Raw genomic sequence first — 21946 nt, forward strand, 5'->3', positions numbered from 1 at the left:
AGGCAGAGGTTGCAGTGAGCCGAGATCACGCCGCCGCACTCCAGCCTGGGCAGCAGAGCGAGACTCCGTTTCAAAAAAAAAGAAAAGAAAGCATTATTTGAGCACTCTGCCCTAGTATTGAGGATATAGTGGTCCTTGCCTTCATGGCTCTCCCAAGCTGTCTGTTAAATAGCTGTAAGAGAAGCTGATTATAAATGCAGTTGGCCCAGAATATTCCAGATTCTTTATATTTTGTTTAGAATTCATATTTGTTTAAAATTCATAAAAAATTAATTTTTTATTAAATTAGCATCTTTTAATATTATATTCCTGAGAAAAGGCAGCCTTATAAATGGCATATTTTACGTATTCTTTTTTGTCTTCCCTATTATCATTTTGGTTTTAGATTTATAGGAAGAATTTTAATTGGTTTTTTCCATTATCCTACAGACAGCAGAGACTGGATAACGGTTGGCAGTGAAAACACACTCACTGCCAACCAGGCAGGACCTTTGGATGTGGGTATATGTCTGAATGTATCCTTAGGCTCTGAATATCCCAGTGTTTTTTTGAAGACGGAAAAGAATACGTTCATCTGAGGTGTTGAATTATTTCAATTCAAAATAATGCCAAGGGTATATAAGCATTCATAATGTTTTGCTGTTTGTGTAGGTGCTCCTCAGCAAGTGATGACTCAAATCATCAGGGGGCAGCCTGTCTCCACTGCAGTCTCCGCCCCTAACACAGTTTCCTCAACACCTGGGCAGAAAAGCTTAACTTCAGCAACATCCACTTCAAATATACAGTCTTCAGCCTCACAACCCCCTCGCCCCCAACAAGGACAAGTGAAGCTCACCATGGCTCAACTTACTCAGTTAACACAGGGCCACGTAAGTAACATAAGCTTTATTTTAACTTTAGAGGTGATCTTATTTATTCTTGCCGTAAGTTTAAAAACGTGAACTTATTTTGATATGTTTTTAAATGTGCTGATTTGAAGAAATGGTTACTTCCTGGAGTCAAACAGAAATACCTCTTAGACAGGATATAATAAACCCCAACTACTAGAGTAATCCTTAGACAGTGAGCTATAACAGTGAGACAGATAACCCTTTTAAACACCAAAATTTTATTAGTTGGCTAATCTCCATGAGACAAATAAAATTTGAGTACATTAAGCTGCTTCCTTGCAAGACTCAATATTGTTAGCAAGTCTTCTAATATTGATTAATAAATTGAATGCAGCTCCCATGAAAATCCCAAGAGGTTTTATTTTTAGTGAAACTTCACAAGCTGATACTAAAAGTTTATATGGAGGTACAAAGTATTAAGAATATCTGTACCTTTGAAGAACAGGATTATTTGCCCTATATGATAACCTGATATCAAAACTTAGTATAGGCTGGGCATGGTGGCTTGCGCCTGTATCCCAGCACTTTGGGAGGCCAGGGCGGGTGGATTGCTTGAGGTCAGGAGTTTGAGACCAGCCGGACCAACATGGTGAAACTCCGTCTCTACTAAAAGTACAAACAAATTAGCTGGGCGTGGTGGCATGCGCTTGTAATTGCAGCTACTCAGGAGGCTGAGGAAGGAGAATTGCTTGAACCTGGGAGGTGGAGGTTGTAGTGAGCTGAGATTGCACCACTGCACTCCAGCCTGGGTGACAAAGCAAGACTTCATCTCAAAAAAACCCAAAAAACTTAGTATATAATACTTCACTAATTAATATAGTGAGGTACAGACATAAGGAGAGGCAGATAGACCAACAGAACAGTAGAGAGTGCAGAACATGAACCCCATGTATGTGGACACTTGTTATATGACAAAGGTGACATTGCAGATCATTGAGGAAGAGATGACTTTTCAGTAAATGGTGCCAGGACAATTGAATATACATGGGAAACTGTGAAATTGGACCATTATTACCTCACTCTACATAAACTCAATTCCAGGAGGATGAAAGTCCTAACTGTGAAAGGTAAAACTATAATACCTTTAGAAGATAGAAGAATATCTTTATAGTTTTCCTAAACAGACAGAAAATGCTAACCATAAATGAAAAGATTTGTAAATTCAATTACTTTAAAAATAAGAATAAGAACCTCTGTTCATCAAACGCGCTACAGAGAGAGTGAAGAAAATGAGAAAAGAACCAACCAAGGACTATTGTATATCCAGAATATATAAAGAATTACTACAAATCAAGAAAGAAAAAAAATCCAGATAGATCAGTAGGAAAAAAGACAAACAGGCAAGGTGCGGTGGCTCACACCTGTAATCCCAGCACTTCGGGGGGCCAAGGTTTTGGGAGGCCAAGGCAGGTGGATCACGTGAGGTCAGGAGTTTCAGACCAGCCTGGCCAACATGGGGAAACCCCGTTTCTACTAAAAATAGAAAAATTAGTCGAGCATGTTGGTGTACGCCTGTAATCCCAGCTGCTTGGGAGGCTGAGGCAGGAGAATTGCTTGAACCCAGGAAGGGGAGGTTGCAGTGAGCCAAGATATACCACTGCACTCCAGCCTAGGCAACAGACTCCATCTCAAAAAAAAGAAAAAAGAAAAAAAAGGACAAACCAACATTATGAGGAAAGAAGAAATCTAAATGTCCCAAATTCCAAAAAACTGCTGAACATTAATAATGAGAGAAGTACATATTAAAACCATATGCTTAAGAGATTGATACAAATTTAAATGTCCAACAAAACCAAGAGTTAGCAAAGACATAGAGCAGAAAGAATTCTCATGCACAGCTGGTGGGCGTATCAGTCGGTTCAGCCATTTTGGAAACCTCCTGGACATTGTCTGGTAAAGTCAAAGCTGTGTATGCCCAAGGTCCCAGTATACCTTCTAGGTATATCCCTAGAGAAGTTATTGGTCATGTGAGCACCAGAATACATGGCATAAATATTTGTAGCAGCATTGTTCATAAGAATCAAAAACTAAGAACAACTCAGGTATCTGTCAAAATCAGTTAGCTAAGTAAATTGTAGTATATTCCTACAGCAATAAAAATGAATAGACTTCAACCACACAGAACTATGCAGATGATTCTCACAAATATATAATGGTAAGCTAAAGAAGCAAGTAGCTGCCAAAAAAAACACATGTTATAATTTCATTTGTATAAGATTCAGAAATAGGCAAAACTAAGCTATTTTGTGTAGGGATACAGGGCTGCTGCATTGCCTGCCTGGAGGGGGCACCATTCCCATTGTATTCTTCATGAATATTGCTCCTGAGTTTGTGAACCTCAGTGGCTCTATATATACCTAAGATACATACCGAAGTAGTAATGAAATACAGTGTTATCATCAAAGTGAGGCTGGTGCTTACCTCTAGGGGAGAGGGAGGGAATTGAGATCCGGGTGAGTCGTATGGGGGCTTCTAGGACATTGGCAATGGTGACCACAGTCGCGGTTTTATAGATGTTTACTTTATAATTTTTAAATTATACTTGGTGTTTTGTGTATTTTGTGCATAAAAAACGTATTTTAGAAAAGCAAGAGTAAATAAGTTTTGAGGGACTCACATGTATATGGAGCTTACTTAGCACATGGACTTTGCGCCATCAGTTTTGGTCATTGGGAGTTTAGGGGATGGTTTTTACTTTTACTTTCCAGTTCTCCAGCATGTTCCTAGTATTCAAGGTTTCTAGTTTAATTAAAGTTCTGGACAGAAGAGACAGCGCCTAAAGAATTTTAAATTTCTGGACCCCATTTTGGTAACTGCTCAGACCTTAGTGATCCTCTTTACTTCTTGTTTGCATTACATATCTAAAACCCTAAGCTTTGTACACTTTAGCACACACACATCCCATAGGTAATTTGGCATGTATTGAAAGACAAAATTCAGGAGATCTGGGTTCCTTCTTTTCTCTCACCTTTAAGTTGGGCAGGGTACTTGACCTTTCTAACCTGAATTTCTTAGTTGGGAATCAGAAGAATATTTTCTCTGCCTACCCCATAAAGTCACAAGTCCATTGTGAGAATCAAATGAGGCAGTAGCTATGAAGATGCTTTTGAAATTGTAAAATATGAATATAAGATTATTTAAAATCAGAATTTTGTGGGAACCTTAGTTATTCAATACCTTTATTTTATAGATTGGGAAACTTGGTTCTGGAGGAACAATGTTGCTTGTGGACAGATAACTGGCTGACCATTGGGGGAGCTTGACCTGGAACTCTGGATTGTTGATGTTTTTCCTACTAAGCAACATAAATATTCTTACTTTAGCTTATCTAAATTCCTGCTGGTGACATTCAAATATGTATTTTCATTATATTAAAAGATCATTACACATAAAAATGATTTAATAAAAATGATATACATACAGATTGATGCTTTGAACACTGTTTACATGTTGTGTTTTTTCCACAGGGTGGCAATCAAGGTTTGACAGTAGTAATTCAAGGACAAGGTCAAACTACTGGACAGTTGCAGTTGATACCTCAAGGGGTGACTGTACTCCCAGGCCCAGGCCAGCAGCTAATGCAAGCTGCAATGCCAAATGGTACTGTTCAGCGATTCCTCTTTACCCCATTGGCAACAACAGCCACCACAGCCAGCACCACCACCACCACTGTTTCCACGACAGCAGCAGGTAGAGCTGTGGGTTTATCAGAAATGTCGGATGTTACTACTACACGTTGCTGGGCTAACAGAGGCCAACAGGAGAACCAGTATTTACCTTTGGAAGGATATGCCTCAAGCCAGTGAGCTCAACAGTTGACATAGTCAGCCTCACAACGTCTCGAAGCTTTTGTACCCTATTCTTACAGGCTCCCTGTTACCACCACCCTCTCCCTCCTATTAAAAAAGAGAGAGAGAGAAAGGGGGCAAAAATAATGGTTATCTTGGTAACTATTCCCACACTTACTCCTTGCTAAGCCTTGTAGGTGCTGATTCAGTCATGGAGGTGATCTCAGGGAGGGTGGGTAAATCCAGTTCATGACCTGAGATTGAGAGTGGGTCCAGAACCACTTTGTTGACCTGCTGCTGCAAGTCATTGTAACTAACTACCACCACATCATGGGAGAAAAGTGAGGCGTGACAGTTAGCCTGGGCCAGATGACCCGGCTGATTTCCAGAGGCTGCAACTTACTTTGGAAACCAGCCCTCTAGAGTTAGGAGAGTGTACAGGGGACAGCCAAGAAGCAGGGCCCAGGCTCCCCAGTTTCAGAGCCTCCTGCCCTAAGCATGTCCAAATGGAGCATTTCAAAGGCATAGACCTTCTGTACCAAAATACAAAATTCTCAACTTTATTTACTTTATTTATTTTTTCGAGACAGGGTCTTGCTCTGTCGCCCAGGCTGAAGTGAAGTAGCACCATTACTGTTTACTGCAGCCTTGACCTCCTGGACGCAAGCAATCCTCCCACCTCAGCCTCCCGGGTAGCTTGGACCATAGGCATGCTCCACCATGCTCAGATAATTTGTTTTTATTTTTTTTTTGTTTTTGTGTAGAGACGGGGTCTCACTGTGTTGCTCTAACGATCCTCCCACCTCAACCTCCCAAAGCGCACAGGCGTGAGCCACCGCGCCTGGCCAGAATTCTCAACTTTAGAAAATTTCCTTCAGATTCTTCTTTAACCAGTCTTATGTTCCAGAGTAATAGAAATGGTTCATCTTTCCTTTTTACAGGTACAGGTGAACAAAGGCAGAGTAAACTGTCACCCCAGACGCAGGTACATCAAGACAAAACCCTGCCACCAGCTCAGTCATCAAGTGTGGGTCCGGCAGAAACCCAGCCACAGACTGCTCAGCCTTCAGCTCAGCCCCAGCCCCAAACCCAGCCCCAGTCCCCAGCTCAGCCTGAAGTTCAGACTCAGCCTGAAGTTCAGACCCAAACAACTGTTTCATCCCATGTCCCTTCTGAAGCACAACCCACCCACGCACAGTCATCCAAGCCCCAAGTTGCAGCACAGTCTCAGCCTCAAAGTAATGTCCAAGGACAGTCTCCTGTTCGTGTCCAAAGTCCATCACAGACTCGAATACGTCCATCAACTCCATCCCAACTGTCTCCTGGACAACAATCCCAGGTTCAGACTACAACCTCACAACCGATTCCAATTCAACCACATACATCTCTTCAGATACCTTCCCAAGGCCAGCCACAATCACAACCCCAGGTACAGTCTTCAACTCAAACTCTTTCATCAGGACAAACTTTAAATCAAGTTACTGTTTCATCCCCATCCCGTCCTCAGCTACAAATACAGCAGCCACAGCCCCAAGTCATTGCTGTGCCTCAGCTGCAACAAGTCCAGGTTCTCTCTCAGATCCAGTCACAGGTTGTGGCTCAGATACAGGCTCAGCAAAGTGGTGTGCCCCAGCAAATCAAACTCCAGTTACCTATCCAAATTCAGCAAAGCAGTGCTGTGCAGACTCACCAGATTCAGAATGTGGTTACAGTGCAGGCAGCCAGTGTGCAAGAGCAGTTGCAAAGGGTTCAGCAACTCAGGGATCAGCAGCAAAAGAAGAAACAGCAACAGATAGAAATTAAGCGTGAACACACCCTCCAAGCTTCTAATCAAAGTGAAATCATTCAGAAACAGGTAAAGTTATTAAGTAAAAGCAGCATGTTCAGTAGCTTGAATTATTGTGCTGTGCAGTAGACTTAGTGTTTGGTTGTGTTAGGTTTCCTAAATGAGACAAAGTCATTAATGTTTAAATTTAGAAGAAACACTGAATTGACCAAAAAAAATACTGAATGACTACTGTGGTGTGGAACACTTCGTTAGATACATATAATATATAGTCAGTGCTTATTAGGAATGACCTGTATTTTGGGAGGACTAAGATGGGAAGAATGGAGTTATGAGCTTTAATCATTAATATAAAACTTGAGGGTTTAACTAAGTTATAAAGCCACTTCAGACATTATAGCAATTCCTTTAAAGTTATTCAAAGTTGTCATTCCTTAGTTTGCATGTAGACTATGCAAATTACAGACAGATTAAACTCATTTGCATTTCTAGCCACACCTTTGTAAAAAAGTTTTTGAAAACATAGTATTTCTTAGCTTAAATAAAAAGTGGCATCATCCAGCAACATCTTGCAATGGCACATTAGTGAAATAAAGCAATTTAGATGAGTTAGAATTAGTCTACTAAAGTGAAGTCATACATATAACATCCGATAACATTACTGGCAGAAACCATCTTTCGTCTACCTATAGCTTGCTTCGCTCAGCACTATGCAGGAGTTTGAATGTGGATTTTAAGTGTTACCAAGTTGTGAGACCTTCATTCAGTTCCTAGGTCTCCCATTCACAGTCCATGAAACTCATTTATCCTTCCTTAGCTATAGCCTCTTAAAACCCTTCTCTTTCCAGCCACATGAGATTATTGCAATGATTAAATGAGGTCATAAATGTAGAAGCACTTTTTAAACAGCGAAGTTATTTTAAAGATGTAGTATTCTTATGAAAATGATGGTCATATATATTATATTTAAATGTATTATTACCCAGCTTTACTGTGTATCTATAAACTGAGTGTATCCCCTTATCTTTGTATAGGGGAGACAAGGGACAGCTCTTTAAAATTCATTCCTGGGAAGAAAGCATAATGTTAAAAATATGGCCTTTGGAGAAGGATAGCCAGGTTAAAATTTCAGCTGTATTATTGTTTCTCAAACAAGGTGGTTAATTTCTTTATGTCTCAGTATCTTGTTTATAAAATTATTGCTATGGTTCAGTGTTGTTATAAGGAATAAACGAGGTAATGTCAAGTGCTTAGCCTAGCACGGTACCCAGCAGGTGGTAAGCACCCAGGCCATCTGGTAGCTGCTAATTTTATTTATGTTACGATATAAAATTCTTACAGTTTCTTTAAAAAAACACATATGTGCTCAAAGTTCTACTGTTATCTGTGTACTAACCTGTGGTGATTATAAAATATGCGCTTTTGGATTTATTCTGTCCTGAAGGTGGTGATGAAGCATAATGCTGTAATAGAACATTTAAAACAGAAAAAGAGCATGACTCCAGCTGAAAGAGAAGAGAATCAAAGGTAGGGGAGACGCAGGGTCTTGTTGTTTGTCCGTCTCTTCTCTTTATCGTGCACACGCACAGAGTTCTGAGTTTATACTTGTTTATCTTGATTGAAGTTCATTAAATGAGAACACTTGGCACTAATAGTGGCTCATAACTAGTTTGAACCACTCTTGACGTTTTCCAGTCACAGAAAGTTTTTGTCTCATCTGTAGAGGCATAGAAGAATCATGTCTTAAGCCTTTCAAAATGAAACGCCCAGCATTACATAGGTTGTGTATTTTTCTCTAGAATGATTGTCTGTAACCAGGTGATGAAGTATATTTTGGATAAGATAGATAAAGAAGAAAAACAGGCAGCAAAAAAACGGAAGCGTGAAGAGAGTGTGGAGCAGAAACGTAGCAAGCAGAATGCCACTAAGCTGTCAGCTCTGCTCTTCAAGCACAAAGAGCAGCTCAGAGCCGAGATCCTGAAGAAGAGAGCACTCCTGGACAAGGATCTGCAAATTGAAGTGCAGGTAAGAGGGCACGTCCTTTTCTTCTGTGTCCAGTGTTTAGCATCTAAGCTTCTGCTTTTTTCCCTTGCCTTTTTAATAAAGCTTAAAATTTCAGTATGTTTTCTAGAATTTACGTTTGTGTACATAGAGTAAAAAGCAGTGCAGAGCGTGTGTCTTACAAAACAAGTCAGAGCTTTTATAACTAAATGTGTAGTTATATTGTATTCTCCAGACTAGCAACTCTGAGAGGTGAGCTTGTTGATTGAATTGTTGAAAAACTCTGAGAAGAGCTTTTCATGTCTATGACATAGTCTGGCCAAAAGTAATTAGGAGCAGAGCTTCATGAGAAAGGTACAGAGACAGTGAAGTAACGTTGAAAGAATGAAAAATAACATGATTCCATTAAATAAGACAAATTGCACCAGGATGAGGTGGCTCACTCCTATACTCCCAGCAGTTGGGGAGGCCAAGACAGGCAGATCACTTGAGCCCAGAAGTTCGAGACCAGCCTGGCCAACATGGCGAGACCTCATCCCTACACAAAATGAAAAAGTTAGCCAGATGTGGTGGCACACAGCTGTGGTCCCAGGTACTCAAGAGGCTGAGGCAGGAGGATCACTTGAGCCTGGCAGGTTGAAGCTGCAGTCAGCCCTGATGGCACCACTGCACTGCAGCCTGGGCAACAGAGCAAAACCTTATCTCATAAACAAACAAAAAAAAAATTTATTCCTTGACTTGTAAATGATTCTGTAGGTATTGCTAACCTGCTTTCTAGAGGACTTTATTAAAAAATGAAGTAGGCTGGCTGTGGTGGTTCATGCCTGTAATCCCAACACTTTGGGAAGCCAAGGTAGGCAGATTGTTTGAGCCCAGGAGTTCAAGATCAGCCTAGGCAACATGGCAAAACCCTATCTCTACAAAATACGCAAAATTAGCCAAGCATGGTGGCGTACGCCTGTAGTCCCAGCTACTTGGGAGGCTAAGGCAGGATGGTCACTTGAACCCAGAAGGCGGAGGTTGCAGTGAGCCTTGATTGCACCACTGCACTCCAGCCTGAGGAACAGTGAGACTCTGTCTCAAAAAAAAAAAAAAAAAAAGTAGGGCCGGGTGCTGTGGCTCACGCCTGTAATCCCAGTACTTCGGGAAGCTGAGGCGGGCGGATCACGAGGTCAGGAGTTCGAGACCAGCCAGACCAACATGGTGAAACCCTGTCTCTACTAAAAATACAAAAATTAGCTGGGCGTGGTGGCAGGCACCTGTAATCCCAGCTGCTTGGGATGCTGAGGCAGGATAATCGTTTGAACCTGGGAGGCAGAGGTTGCAGTGAGCTGAGATCACACCACTGCACTCTAGCCTGGACAACAGAGTGAGACTCTGTCTCAAAAAAAAAAAAAGTAGACATCTATTTATACATATATATACACACACACATATATATATACACATACATACATATATATACATAGATATACAGAGACATACATATATATACATGCGTATACACACACATATATATATAATTTACACAGAGTGAGACTCTGTCTCAAAAAAAAAGTAGACATCTATTTATACATATATATACACACACACATATATATACACATACATACATATATACATAGATATACAGAGACATACATATATATACATGCGTATACACACACACATATATATATAAAATTTACACATAATTACACAGCTTTTTTAAAGAGAAGTAGGTTATCTCAAGCATTTCAAAGCCGGGCACGGTGTCTCACGCCTGTAATCCCAGCACTTTGGGTGGCCGAGGCAGGTGGATCACCTGAGGTCAGTTCAAGACCAGCCTGGCTAACATGGTGAAACTCCGTCTCTACTAAAAACAAAAATTAGCCGGGCGTGGTGGCAGGTGCCTGTAATCCCAGCTAGTTAGGAGTCTAAGGTGGGGAGAATTGCTTGAACCAGGAAGGTGGAGGTTGCAGTGAGCCAGGATCGCACCACTGCACTCCAACCTGGGCAACAGAACGAGACTGTCTCAAAAAAATAAAAATTAAAAAAAAAAAACATTTCATAACATGTCTTAAACATTTTAAGAAGGTGAGAAATAGACAGGCACGGTGGCTCATGCCTATAATCCCAGCACTTTGGGGAGGCCAAGGCAGGCAGATCACTTGATGAGCTCAGGTGAAGGTTGCAGTGATCTGAAATCATGCCATTGCCCTCCAACCTGGGCGACAGAGTGAGACTGTCCCCCCCTCCACCGCCAAAAAAAGAAGGTGAGAAATAGTAAGAAAATATTAACCAGACTAATAATACTACCTAACTGTGAAACATTAGAGATCTTCCAGTTAAAGTCAGAAACCAGAAACCCCAGTGATGCCAACAATCAACATTATTATTTAGCATTTCTGGAAGTTCTGGCAAATGTGTTAAGCCAAGAAAAAGAAACAAAAGACAAAAAATTGAGGAAAGAAGACAACATTGTTTTTATATGTGATATGATTATTACATCAAAACCCCAAGAAAATAATTATTACAATTTATAATTCAAGGCTGGGCACGGTGGCCCACACTTGTAATCCCAGCACTTTGGGAGGCCAAGGCGAGTGGATCATTTGAGGTCAGGAGTTCGAGACCATCCTGATCAACATGGTGAAACCCCATCTCTACTAAAAATACAAAAAAATTAGCCAGGCATGGTGGCGGGTGCCGGTAGTCCCAGCTACTTGGGAGGCTGAGGCAGGAGAATCGCTTGAACCCTAGAGGCAGAGGTTGGAATGAACTAAGATCATGCCACTGCCCTCCAGCCTGGGTGACAGAGTGAGACTAGGTCTCAAAAAAAAAAAAAATTCAGTAAGGTAGTCAGTTACAAGATAAACATTGAACCTGCCTCCCAGGTTCAAGTGATTCTCCTTCCTCAGCCTCCCGAGTTGCTGGGATTACAGGCATGTGCCACCATGCCTGGCTAATTTTTTGTATTTTAGTAGAAACGGTGTTTCACCATGTTGGTCAGGCTGGGCTCGAACTCCTGGCCTCAAGTAATCCACCCGCCTCAGTCTCCCAAAGTGCTGGGATTACAGGCATGAGCCACTGTGCCCGGCCTCAATTTGGGTTTTTATGGAAGCTTCATTACATGGTCATTAATGATTACATCATTGGCTGTTGGTGGTCAGCTTAACCTTCAGCCTCTCTCTCTCTCTTTTTCTCAGAGGTTGGGAGGTGGCACTGAAAGCCCTGAGAATCAGCCCCAGTCCTGAGGCTCTCTAGGAGCCTCCAGCCATCAGTCAATCATTAGCATGAAAAAAAAATCTTATTTTGCAGATTCTGAGGGTTTTAGGAATTGTATGCTGGGAAACAGGGAGGAAGATCAAATATATATTTCACAGTATCACAGAACCACAAAGAGGAGATTGGTCATCAGTGTTTCTCAACAGAAGCACTTTGGCCTTTTGAACAAGCCAGTTTACACACTGTAGAAGTTTAGCATCATTTAAGGTGTGCTACACATTGTTTCCATTCCACATTCTACACAGTGGGAAAATAGTTGTAGTTTGTATCCTTTATATATAAATAAGTTGGTCAGTTGCCCTTCAAAGCCAACAAATAAAAATGATCTCTAAATCTAACCCCCAAAGGCAATCATTTTTAAACAACTTTAGAATATATCTTGTATATATTACTTTAATGTATGTATTCATATATAAACACGTTTTATACAAAAACAATCTAATGAGGAAGAAAAATTATACTTTGAGAAAGGAGGAGCCAGGTGCAGTGTGGTTCATGCCTGTAATTCCAGCACCTTGGGAGGCCAAGGCAGGTAAATCACATGAGGCCAGGAGTTCGAGACCAGCCTGGCTGACATGGCGAAACCCCATCTCTACAAAAATACAAAAATTAGCTGGGCATGGTGGCGCACAGCTGTAGTTCCAGCTACTCAGGAAGCTCAGGCAGGAGAATCGCTTGAACCCAGAAGGTGGAGGTTGCAGTGACCCGAGATCATGCCAGTGCACTCCAGCCTGGGCAACAGAGTGAGACTCTGTCTCAAAAACAAACAAAAAGAATTATTTCTAAGGTAATTTGCTTTGAGTTTGAGACCAGCCTGTCCAACATGGTGAACCCCCTTCTCTGCTAAAGTTTCAAATACGTATATGTACTGGCATATTTTAAAAATAAATTTTAATTTTATAAGATATGTGATTGCTTCCTTACATCTGCCTATTCTTATTTCTGCCTCTTTTTTTTAATAGGCTTAATTTTTTTTTTTTTTTTGAAATGGAGTCTTGCTCTGTTGTTCAGGCTGGAGCGTGTAGGGCCATCTCCGTTCACTGCAGCCTCTGCCTGCTGGGTTCAAGCAATTCTCCTGCCTCAGGCTCCTGAGTATCTGGGATTACAGACACCTGCTACCACGCCCAGCTTTTTTTCTATTTTTAGTAGAGATGGGGTTTCACCATGTTAGCCAAGCTGGTCTTGAACTCCTGACCTCAAGTGATCCTCCCTCCTCGGCCTCCCAAAGTGCTGGGATTACAGGCGTGAGCCACCACGCCCAGCCAATAGGCTTAATTTTTTAGAGCAGTTTTACGTGCAGAACGTACAGTTCCCATATTATTCCTCCCCCACCCACACACAATTTCCCCTATTAATGTTAGCATGGCACATTTGTTAGAATTAATGAGCCAGTAGTGATGATTATTATTATTAACGAAAGTCCAGAGTTTACATTACGCTTCACTCCTCGTGATCTGTGGGCTTGGCAAATCCCTAATGTAACGTATTCATCATCACAGTATCATTCATAATAGTTACACTGCCCTAACAATCCCGTGTGCCACCTTCTTATTCCTCCTCCTTCCCCCTGTGCTAGTCTTTTGATAAAATAATTTGTTTTTTAATAAAGCTTATACCTTCATTACATCTTTGAATATATCAATAAAGTTTTTGTCAAATTGTTCTTTTTTTTTTTTGAAATAGAGTCTCGCTCTGTCGCCCAGGCTGGAGTGCAGTGGCACAATCTCGGCTCACTGCAAGCTCCACCTCCCCGGGTTCACGCCATTCTCCTGCCTCAGCTTCCTGAGTAGCTGGGACTACAGGCGCACGCTGCCACGCCTGGCTATTTTTTTGTATTTTTAGTAGAGATGGGGTTTCACCATGTTAGCCAGGATGGTCTCGATCTCCTGACCTTGTGGTCCACCCACCTTGGCCTCCCAAAGTGTTCGGATTACAGGTGTGAGCCACTGTGCCTGGCCCTTTTTTTTTTTTTTTTTTTTTTTTTTGGAGACGGAGTCTTACTCTGTCACAGGCTGGAGTGCAATGGCGCTATCTCGGCTCCTGCAACCTCCTCCTCCCATGTTCAAGCGATTCTCCTGCCTCAGCCACCCAAGTAGCTGGGATTACAGGCGCCCACCACTGCACTCGGCTAATTTTTGTTTTTTTGTTTTTTGTAGAGATAGGGTTTTGCCATGTTGGCCAGCCTGATTTCAAATCCCTGACCTCAGGTGATCCACCCACCTCAGCCTCCCAAAGTGCTAGGATTACAGGCGTGAGCCACCATGCCCGGCCCGTCAAATTGTTCTATAATTTTTTTTTTTTTTTTTTGGATAAAGAGTTTTGCTCTTATTGCCCAGGCTGGAGTGCAATGGCACAATCTCGGCTCACTGCAACCTCCACCTCCCAGATTGAAGCAATTCTCCTGCCTCAGCTTCCCGAGTAGCTGGGATTATAGGCGTGCACCACCACGCCCAGCTAATTTTTTTGTGTATTATTCAGAGAGATGGGGTTTCATCATGTTTGCCAGGCTGGTCTCGAACTCCTGACCTCAGGTTATCCACCCACCTCGGCCTCCCAAAGTGCTGGGATTACAGCTGTGAGCCACCGTGCCCGGCTGTATAATTTCATTTGGAGTGAATTCAGATTAGACCATTGATTTTATTGGCTTTTTTATCTTTTTTCTTTTTCTTTTCTTTTTTCTTTTTTTTTTTTTTTGAGAAGCAGGGCCTTGTTCTGTTGCCCAGGCAGGAGTGCAACGGTGCAATCACAGCCCACCACAGCTTCCACCTACCCAGATCAGTCAGTCCTTCCGCCTCAGCCTCCCAAGTAGCTGGGACTACGGGTGAATGCCATGGCACCATGTCTGGCTAATTTTGGGGTGTTTTTTGTTGTTATTGTTGTTGTCGTTGTTTTTTTGTAGAGACAAGTTTTTGCCATGTTGCCCAGGCTGGTCTCAGAATCCTGGGCTCAAGCAAGTGATCCTCTTGCCTCAACCTCCCAAAGTGCTGGGATTACAGGCATGAGTCACCGTACTCGGCCCTGGTTGTCTTTTTTTCATATTACATGTTTTCCTTTTCAGACATTTAAGTTTTGCAAGCTTATTTTGAGTGAGAGGAGTTTTGTTTTTGTTTTCTCTCCCAAAGCCCAGTGGAGCCCAGTCAACCCTTAACTTCCAACAGGGAGCCAGCTCTTATCACTGCCTCACACACAGCATGTTAGTCTCCCTTACCCCCCAGAAACCCTTAAGTTAGTGTTTGGCCACCTCTTCCTCCTTCTGAATCTGGAGCCTAGCGGGCCTGCAGTTTTAGTCCTGCTCACAGTTTTGTGTCTCTATTCCATTGAGATTGTTTTAACTTATTTAAGCATGACTATTTCTTCTCAATTTCTCTTTCTTATGTTTTATTCTCATTTGTATGTTTTTGAAGGGAGAGGGAAGATCAAAGTGTGTGCCCACTATACAATCTTGGTTTTCTCAAAATCCGTCCCATGATGTTATAAACATATGAACTAGGAAATGCAACTCAAGGTTTTCTTTCTAACCTAGGAAGAAGTTCAGTCTCTCTCTATAAATAGAGAAGGGCTGTTGAATAATTTGTTGCATGACTTGTCTTTTGACTTTGTAAGACCAGATAGTCTATAGACAGAAACAGATTCATTAAACCAGGGCCATTCAGGTTTATTTAGTAAAATATTTGTGATATGTTTAAAAGCTTTGGCCGGGTACAGTGGCTCATGCCTGTAATCCTAGCACTCTGGGAGGCTGAGGTGGGCGGATCACGAGGTCAGGAGATCGGAGACCATCCTGGCTAACATGGTGAAACCCCGTCACTACTAAAAAATACAAAAATTAGCCAGGCATGGTGGTGGGCGCTACTCGGGAGGCTGAGGCAAGAGAATGGCATGAACCCGCGAGGCAGAGCTTGCAGTGAGCCGAGATAGCGCCACTGCACTCCAGCCTGGGCAACAGAGCCAGACTCTGTCTCAAAAAAAAAAAAAAAAAAAAAAGCTTCCTGAAGTACTCGTGTAATGATTGTTACTAGTGTAATTGGTGCATAGGGATGGGCGACCCTGCAAAAAAGGGGCACAGCAAACTCTATTTCAGGTACAAATGGACCTTATCTTTAGGCAAATCCTTGAAATTTTGGCAGGGGGAATCAGGTTTTCCTGTGAGTTTTTTGTTTGTTTTTGGCTTTTCATAGACATCTACATGAAGTCTCTGCTTTAGAATCTTAAAACTGTAGCTTCAGAGGCCGGGCGCGGTGGCTTATGCCTGTAATTGCAGCACTTTGGGAGGCTAAGGCTGGAGGACCACTTGAGCTCAGGAGTTCGAGACCAGCCTGGCTAACAGGGCAAAATCCTGTCTCTACTAAAAATGCAAAAATTAGCCAGACATGGCGGCAGGCGCATGTAATCCCAGCTACCTGGGAGGCTGAGGGAGGAGAATCACTTGAACCCTGAAGGCAGAGGTTGCAGTGAGCAGAGATGACACCACTGCATGACAGAATGAGACTCCATCTCGAAACAAAAAACTATAGCTTCAGAGATTCACTTAAATTATCATTTATAGGCCAGGAGAGGTGTGGCTCATGGCCTGTAATCCAAGCACTCTAGAAGGCTGAAGCAGGTGGATCTGTTGAGGCCAGGATTTTGAGACCAGCCTGGGCAACATGGCAAAACCCTGTTTCTACAAAAAAGAATTCGCTGGGTGTTGTGATGCACGCCTGTAAAGGCAGGGTGTCACTTTGTCACCTACGTTGGAGTGCAGTGGTGCCATCATAGCTCACTGAAGTCTTGACCTCCCAGGCTTAAGGGAGCCTCTCACCTCAGCCTTCCAAGTAGCTGGCACTATAGGCATGTGCCACCACACCTGGCTGATTTTTGTATTTTTAGTAGAGATGGGGTTTCACCACGTTGGCCAGGCTGGTCTTGAGCTCCTGGACTCAAGCGATCTTCTAGCTTCAGCCTCCCAGAGTGCTGGGATTACAGGTGTGAGCCACTGTCCTGAACCAATTTTTTTTAAAGAAAGAAAAATAAAATTTTCAGTTCTACTTTAAAAAAAAAAAAAAAAAAAAAAACGGTCAGGTGCAGTGGCTTACGCCTGTAATCACAGCACTTTGGGAGGCCGAGGCGGGCAGATCACGAGGTCAGGAGATCAAAACCATCCTGGCTAACGTGGTGAAACCCCATCTCTACTAAAAATACAAAAAAATTAGCCGGGTGTGGTGGCGGGCTCATATAGCCCCAGCTACTCGGGAGGCTGAGGCAGGAGAATGGCATGAACCCAGGAGGCGGAGCTTGCAGTGAGCTGAGATCGCACCACTGCACTCCAGCCTAGGAGACAGAGCAAGACTCCGTCTCAAAAAATAACAAAAAAAAGCTCTTTAAAGGAAACGTGCCGGGCATGGTGGCTCACGCCTATAATCCCAGCACTTTGGGAGGCTGAGGCGGGTGGATCACCTGAGGTCTGGAGTTCGAGACCAGCCTGACCAACATGGAGAAACCCCGTCTCTACTAAAGATACAAAAATTAGCCAGGCGTGGTGGCGCATGTCTGTAATCCCAGCTACTCAGGAGGCTGAGGCAGGTGAATCGCTTGAACCTGGGAGGCAGAGGTTGCTGTGAGCTGAGATCGCGCCATTGCACTCCAGCCTGGGCAACAAGAACAAAACTCCGTCTCAAAAAAATAAAAATAAATAAAGGAAACATGGGCCAATTTATTTTCCTGAGAGACTATAAATCATGATGAAACGTTTTGGGAATATTTTTGGTACTTTAAATTATTGTAGAAATTTATAAATGTGTCAGATTTTGGCTAGAGTGGCTCACACCTGTAATCCAAGCACTTTGGGAGGCCAAGGTGGGTGGATCACCTGAGGGTAGGAATTCAAGACCAGCCTAGCCTACATGGTGAAACTCTGTCTCTAAAAGAATGTTTAAAAAAATTTTTAAGTCAGATTTTAAGAAATATTCTTATGGCCGGGTGTAAGTGGCTCATACCTGTCATCCCAGCACTTAGGGAGGCCAAGGCAGGCAGATCACTTGAGCTTAGGAGTTAAGTTACCTGGACAACACAGCAAGACTCCATCTCCTCAATAAAATTAGCTGGGCATGGTAGTGAGCACCTGTAGCTACTTGAAGGGGTTGAGGTGGGAGGATCACTTGAGCCTGGCAGGTCAAGGCTACAGCAAGCTGTGTTTATGTCACTGCGGTCCAGGCAGGGTGACAAAGTGAGACATTGTCTCCACATAAGAAATACTCTTGGTCATAGCTATGATTTCTTTACACCAAGTTTGTTTGTGGATGCCAATCACAATGGGTTTGTTCCTAGGGTAATAAGATTTGCTTTGATCATTTCCAAGAGTAAGTTGTACTACTAGATAGCAGAAGAGGTGTGCTTAAAAAGTATGGCAAATGCATATTGAGAAAGTAGTATGTTGGCCAGACACAGAGGCTCACGCCTGTAATCCCAGCACTTTGGAAGGCCGAGGTGGGTCACTTGAGGTCAGGAGTTCAAGACCAGCCTGGCCAACATGGTGAAACCCCGTCTCTACCAAAAATACAAAAATTAGCTGAGCTTGGTGGCACATGCCTGTGGTCCTAGGTACTTGGGAGGCTGAGGTGGGAGGATCACTTGAGCCTGGGCGGTGAAGGGTACAGTGAGCCAAGATTGTGCCACTGCACTCTAACCTGGGTGACAGAGTGAGACCCACTCTCAAAAAGAAAAAACAGTACAGTAAAGAAGCCAGCCAAAACCAAGATGACAATGAAAGTGACCTCTGGTTGTCCTCACTGCTCATTAAAACTTTTTTAAAAAAAATATGAAAAGGTGCCAGGCAGTGTGGCTCACACCTGTAATCCTAGGACTTTGGAAGTCTAAGGTGGGTGGATTGCCTGAGGTCAGGAGTTCGACACCAGCCTGGCCAACATAATGAAACTCTGTCTCTACTAAAAATACAAAAAATTAGCTGGGCGTGGTGGCGGGTGCCTGTAATCCTAGCTAGTCGGGAGGCTGAGAGGTTGGAGTGAGCTGAGATTGTGCCACTGCACTCCAGCCTGGACAGCAAGAACAAAACTCTGTCTCAAAAAAAAAAAAAAAGAGTCCAGGTGCAGTGGCTCATGCCTGTAATCCCAGCACTTTGGGAGGCCGGGGCGGGCGGATCACCTGAGGTCAGGAGTTTGAGACCAGCCTGGCCAACATGGCAAAACCCCGTTTCTACTAAAAATACAAAAAAATTAGCTGGGTGTGGTGGTGCACGCCTGTAATCCCAGCTACTTGGGAGGCTGAAGCAGGAGAATCGCCTGAACCCAGGAGACTTAAGTTGCAGTGAGCTGAGATTGCACCGTTGACAAGAGCGAAATTCCATCTCAAAAAATATGTATATGAAAAGAAAGTTACCTTTTAAAAAAAGAAAATAGTGCGTTATGTTGCCCAACTCTCCCTGCAGTCTGAAATTCTAGACATAGGAGCATCATAATAAATAAGGCAAATCTGCTTCTTTTCTGCTTTATGCTGGTCAGACCACATTTTGAGTCTCAAGGCCAGTTCATGTCCAATCTCACTGTAAGGACAGAGAGCAAGAGCAACTAGAAAAAAGCAGCCAGTGAGTGAGGATGCTTGAAATCACCTTCTGAGCAACCCCAGAAAGAGCCCAGATGGGACGGGGCAAGCCGGGAGGGACGCTCTTCCTAGCCACTTGGCTCATCTTTCAGTCAGCTCTCCTTTGAAGATAACTAGCAGCTTTCTAGTTGTTGTTACATAGTCTTCATTTTGTTTCTAGTTGTCTTAGTTGGGTTTAAGATATAAGAAAACTCTTGTTTGCACCTAACTAAAACTCTCACATTAGGCTGAACTGTGGAGCTACTTCGACAAGAGTGGGTAATGTACCATCTTCTGGCCAGATCACACATTTACATGACTCTAATGATAGTCTTGTATTGTCTTTAATTGACAACAGGAAGAGCTGAAGAGAGACCTGAAAATTAAGAAAGAAAAAGACCTGATGCAGGTGGCTCAGGCCACAGCAGTAGCTGCACCCTGCCCCCCAGTGACACCAGCTCCTCCAGCCCCTCCAGCCCCTCCACCTTCACCTCCCCCTCCACCTGCTGTGCAACACACAGGCCTTCTGTCCACGCCCACCTTACCTGCTGCTTCCCAGAAGAGGAAGCGGGAAGAGGAAAGAGACTCAAGCTCAAAGTCCAAGAAAAAGAAAATGATCTCTACTACCTCAAAGGAAACTAAGAAGGACACAAAGCTTTACTGTATCTGTAAAACGCCTTATGATGAATCTAAGTGAGTAGATCTTTTTGAGCTCTAGTTTTTTGTCTTGAAAGTTTAGCTATGAAATTGAATTTTGAAGAAAATGAATATTTTGGGAGTGATATAAATGAAAATATTAAATTTAAGAGTAATGTTTCATCCATGGTCTTGCATGTGATATTCTTACCATTGATGCTAGTAAAGTAAAATTTGCTGTTTCACATGTTTGTGATTGTCCTTTGTTATATTCTTTTCTGTCAAAAACAAGCTTTCTGTTGCTCCTTTGCTTTCTCCTCTTCCCTCTGAATTAACTCCAAATCAATGAGTAATTGATGTCTGGAGAAGGAGGTGTATTACTGTTGCCCAAAATGGAGAGCATCCTTTCTGGGATCTGTTCAAAGCCCTGCGAATACATGAAATCCTGGAAACCATTTGAACATGAATGGTCAGAGGTTTTGAATTTGAGTGGTTCGGTTTCTTACTTGTTTTATTTTAAGCAGTTGTTTTTTTGTATTAAAATACTGCAACTCATATTTTTGTCAAAGTTTCCACTTTCTTATCAGAAACAAAAGCCAGAAAAATACAAAAAGTGTTCCTTTCCCCCATTCCTCAAGCATAACGTCCAACAGTTTGGCAGCTGGAAGCTGTTTTTGACAGTTGTGACTTGTATTTGGTGATATAAACAAGATTATAGAGGCACTAAACCGTAAATGTAGTTTCATTTTTTTGGTCATTACTATCATTTTACAAAATATTTAACTCCTACTTTGAACATTAAAATGTAGTCCAGCTTTTTAAAGCCACAGTTAACCACCATACTTTTTACAGGACCAAAAAGTTTGATTGTGCTTTAAAAACTGATCATTTAGAATCAATTAGAATTAGGAATGCTTAATGCCTACCTTAAGTGGATACCTAATTGATTCCTAAAATAAAATTGTGGTCCCTTTAATGATGTTCAAGTTGCAACATTGAAGCTGCTTTGGTGGTGCTATCTAAATGATAATCTGTTTGCAAATGCCAAATGAAAACTCTTTGTTGGCAGATTGAGCTTTGTGCTGAATTAAACACAAATCAATTTAGGCATCTTCACTTTTCATTATCTTATCTCATTGGAAATTATGCATATGTAAACAGTAGAACATGATTCACTGATTTTTTTACCTTAGTTTAATACAAGTGTGCCTCACTTTAAGCAAAATATACTAAATGATTTCTGAAACAGGAGTTTCCTTACTTTTTCAGTTAAAAAGATTTGTTTACAGAATTTCTTTAAATAACAAGGCTTCTTTGGCCTGTTTAGAGTATTCACATCGCAGAAATTGATTTCACACACAACTTCTTTGAAATACCTACATTGCATAAAACGAGGCACACAGATACATGTGCCCATTCCATCGAGATTGCCTCATTATTTTGTGTTATTTTATATTTTTCATTTTGTCATTATTAACACTTTAGTATACCAGATTCATTCACTCCCTATTTTAGTTGAGATGAGTTAGTGTTTCTAAGGACTGTTTTGTAATCTCTTGTCCCAAACTAGGCTGGTTTGGGAATCCAGTGAGAGTGACTGAAAACTGAAATTCAAGTCCTGAACATCCTTCCAGAACACAGCCTATCACCCTGTGGAGATAACACACAAACTATCTCAGAGGACCCCCACCTGTGGCAGTGAAAATCATGTGAGAGTCATAGTTCAAAAGAAAAAAGTGCTGGGCACCGTGGCTCATGCCTGTAATCTCAGCACTTTGGGAGGCCGAAGTGGGAGGATCGCTTGAGCCCAGGTGTTTGAGACCAGTCTGGGCAACATAGGGAGACCCTGTCTGTACAAAAAATTGGCCAGGCGTGGTGGCTTACGCCTGTAATCCCAGCACTTTGGGAGGCTGAGGTGGACGGAACAGCTGAGGTCAGGAGTTCGAGATCAGCCTGGCCAACATGGCGAAACCCTGTCTCTGCTAAAAATGCAAAAATTAGCC

At 42.4% G+C, this 21946-nt stretch overlaps 1 protein-coding gene across 31 annotated transcripts in view; it reads left to right on the forward strand.

The window, feature by feature from the left end:
* The window catches only part of BPTF (bromodomain PHD finger transcription factor), a 157516-nt gene that overhangs the window by 114331 nt on the left and 21239 nt on the right, over positions 1-21946 (forward strand). For 20 of the 31 annotated variants that reach the window (XM_063656485.1, XM_063656483.1, XM_063656488.1 and 17 more), the window contains 6 exons: positions 652-869; positions 4358-4580; positions 5620-6533; positions 7909-7991; positions 8264-8489; positions 19666-20000. In XM_063656485.1, coding sequence (XP_063512555.1) covers positions 652-869; positions 4358-4580; positions 5620-6533; positions 7909-7991; positions 8264-8489; positions 19666-20000 — 1999 coding nt within the window. The remainder of the gene's footprint in view (positions 1-651; positions 870-4357; positions 4581-5619; positions 6534-7908; positions 7992-8263; positions 8490-19665; positions 20001-21946) is intronic. The other 11 variants (XM_063656498.1, XM_063656497.1, XM_063656496.1 and 8 more) reach the window with 1 other exon arrangement.

Source organism: Pongo pygmaeus, chromosome 19, assembly GCF_028885625.2.
Source record: "Pongo pygmaeus isolate AG05252 chromosome 19, NHGRI_mPonPyg2-v2.0_pri, whole genome shotgun sequence".
NCBI lineage: Eukaryota > Metazoa > Chordata > Mammalia > Primates > Hominidae > Pongo > Pongo pygmaeus.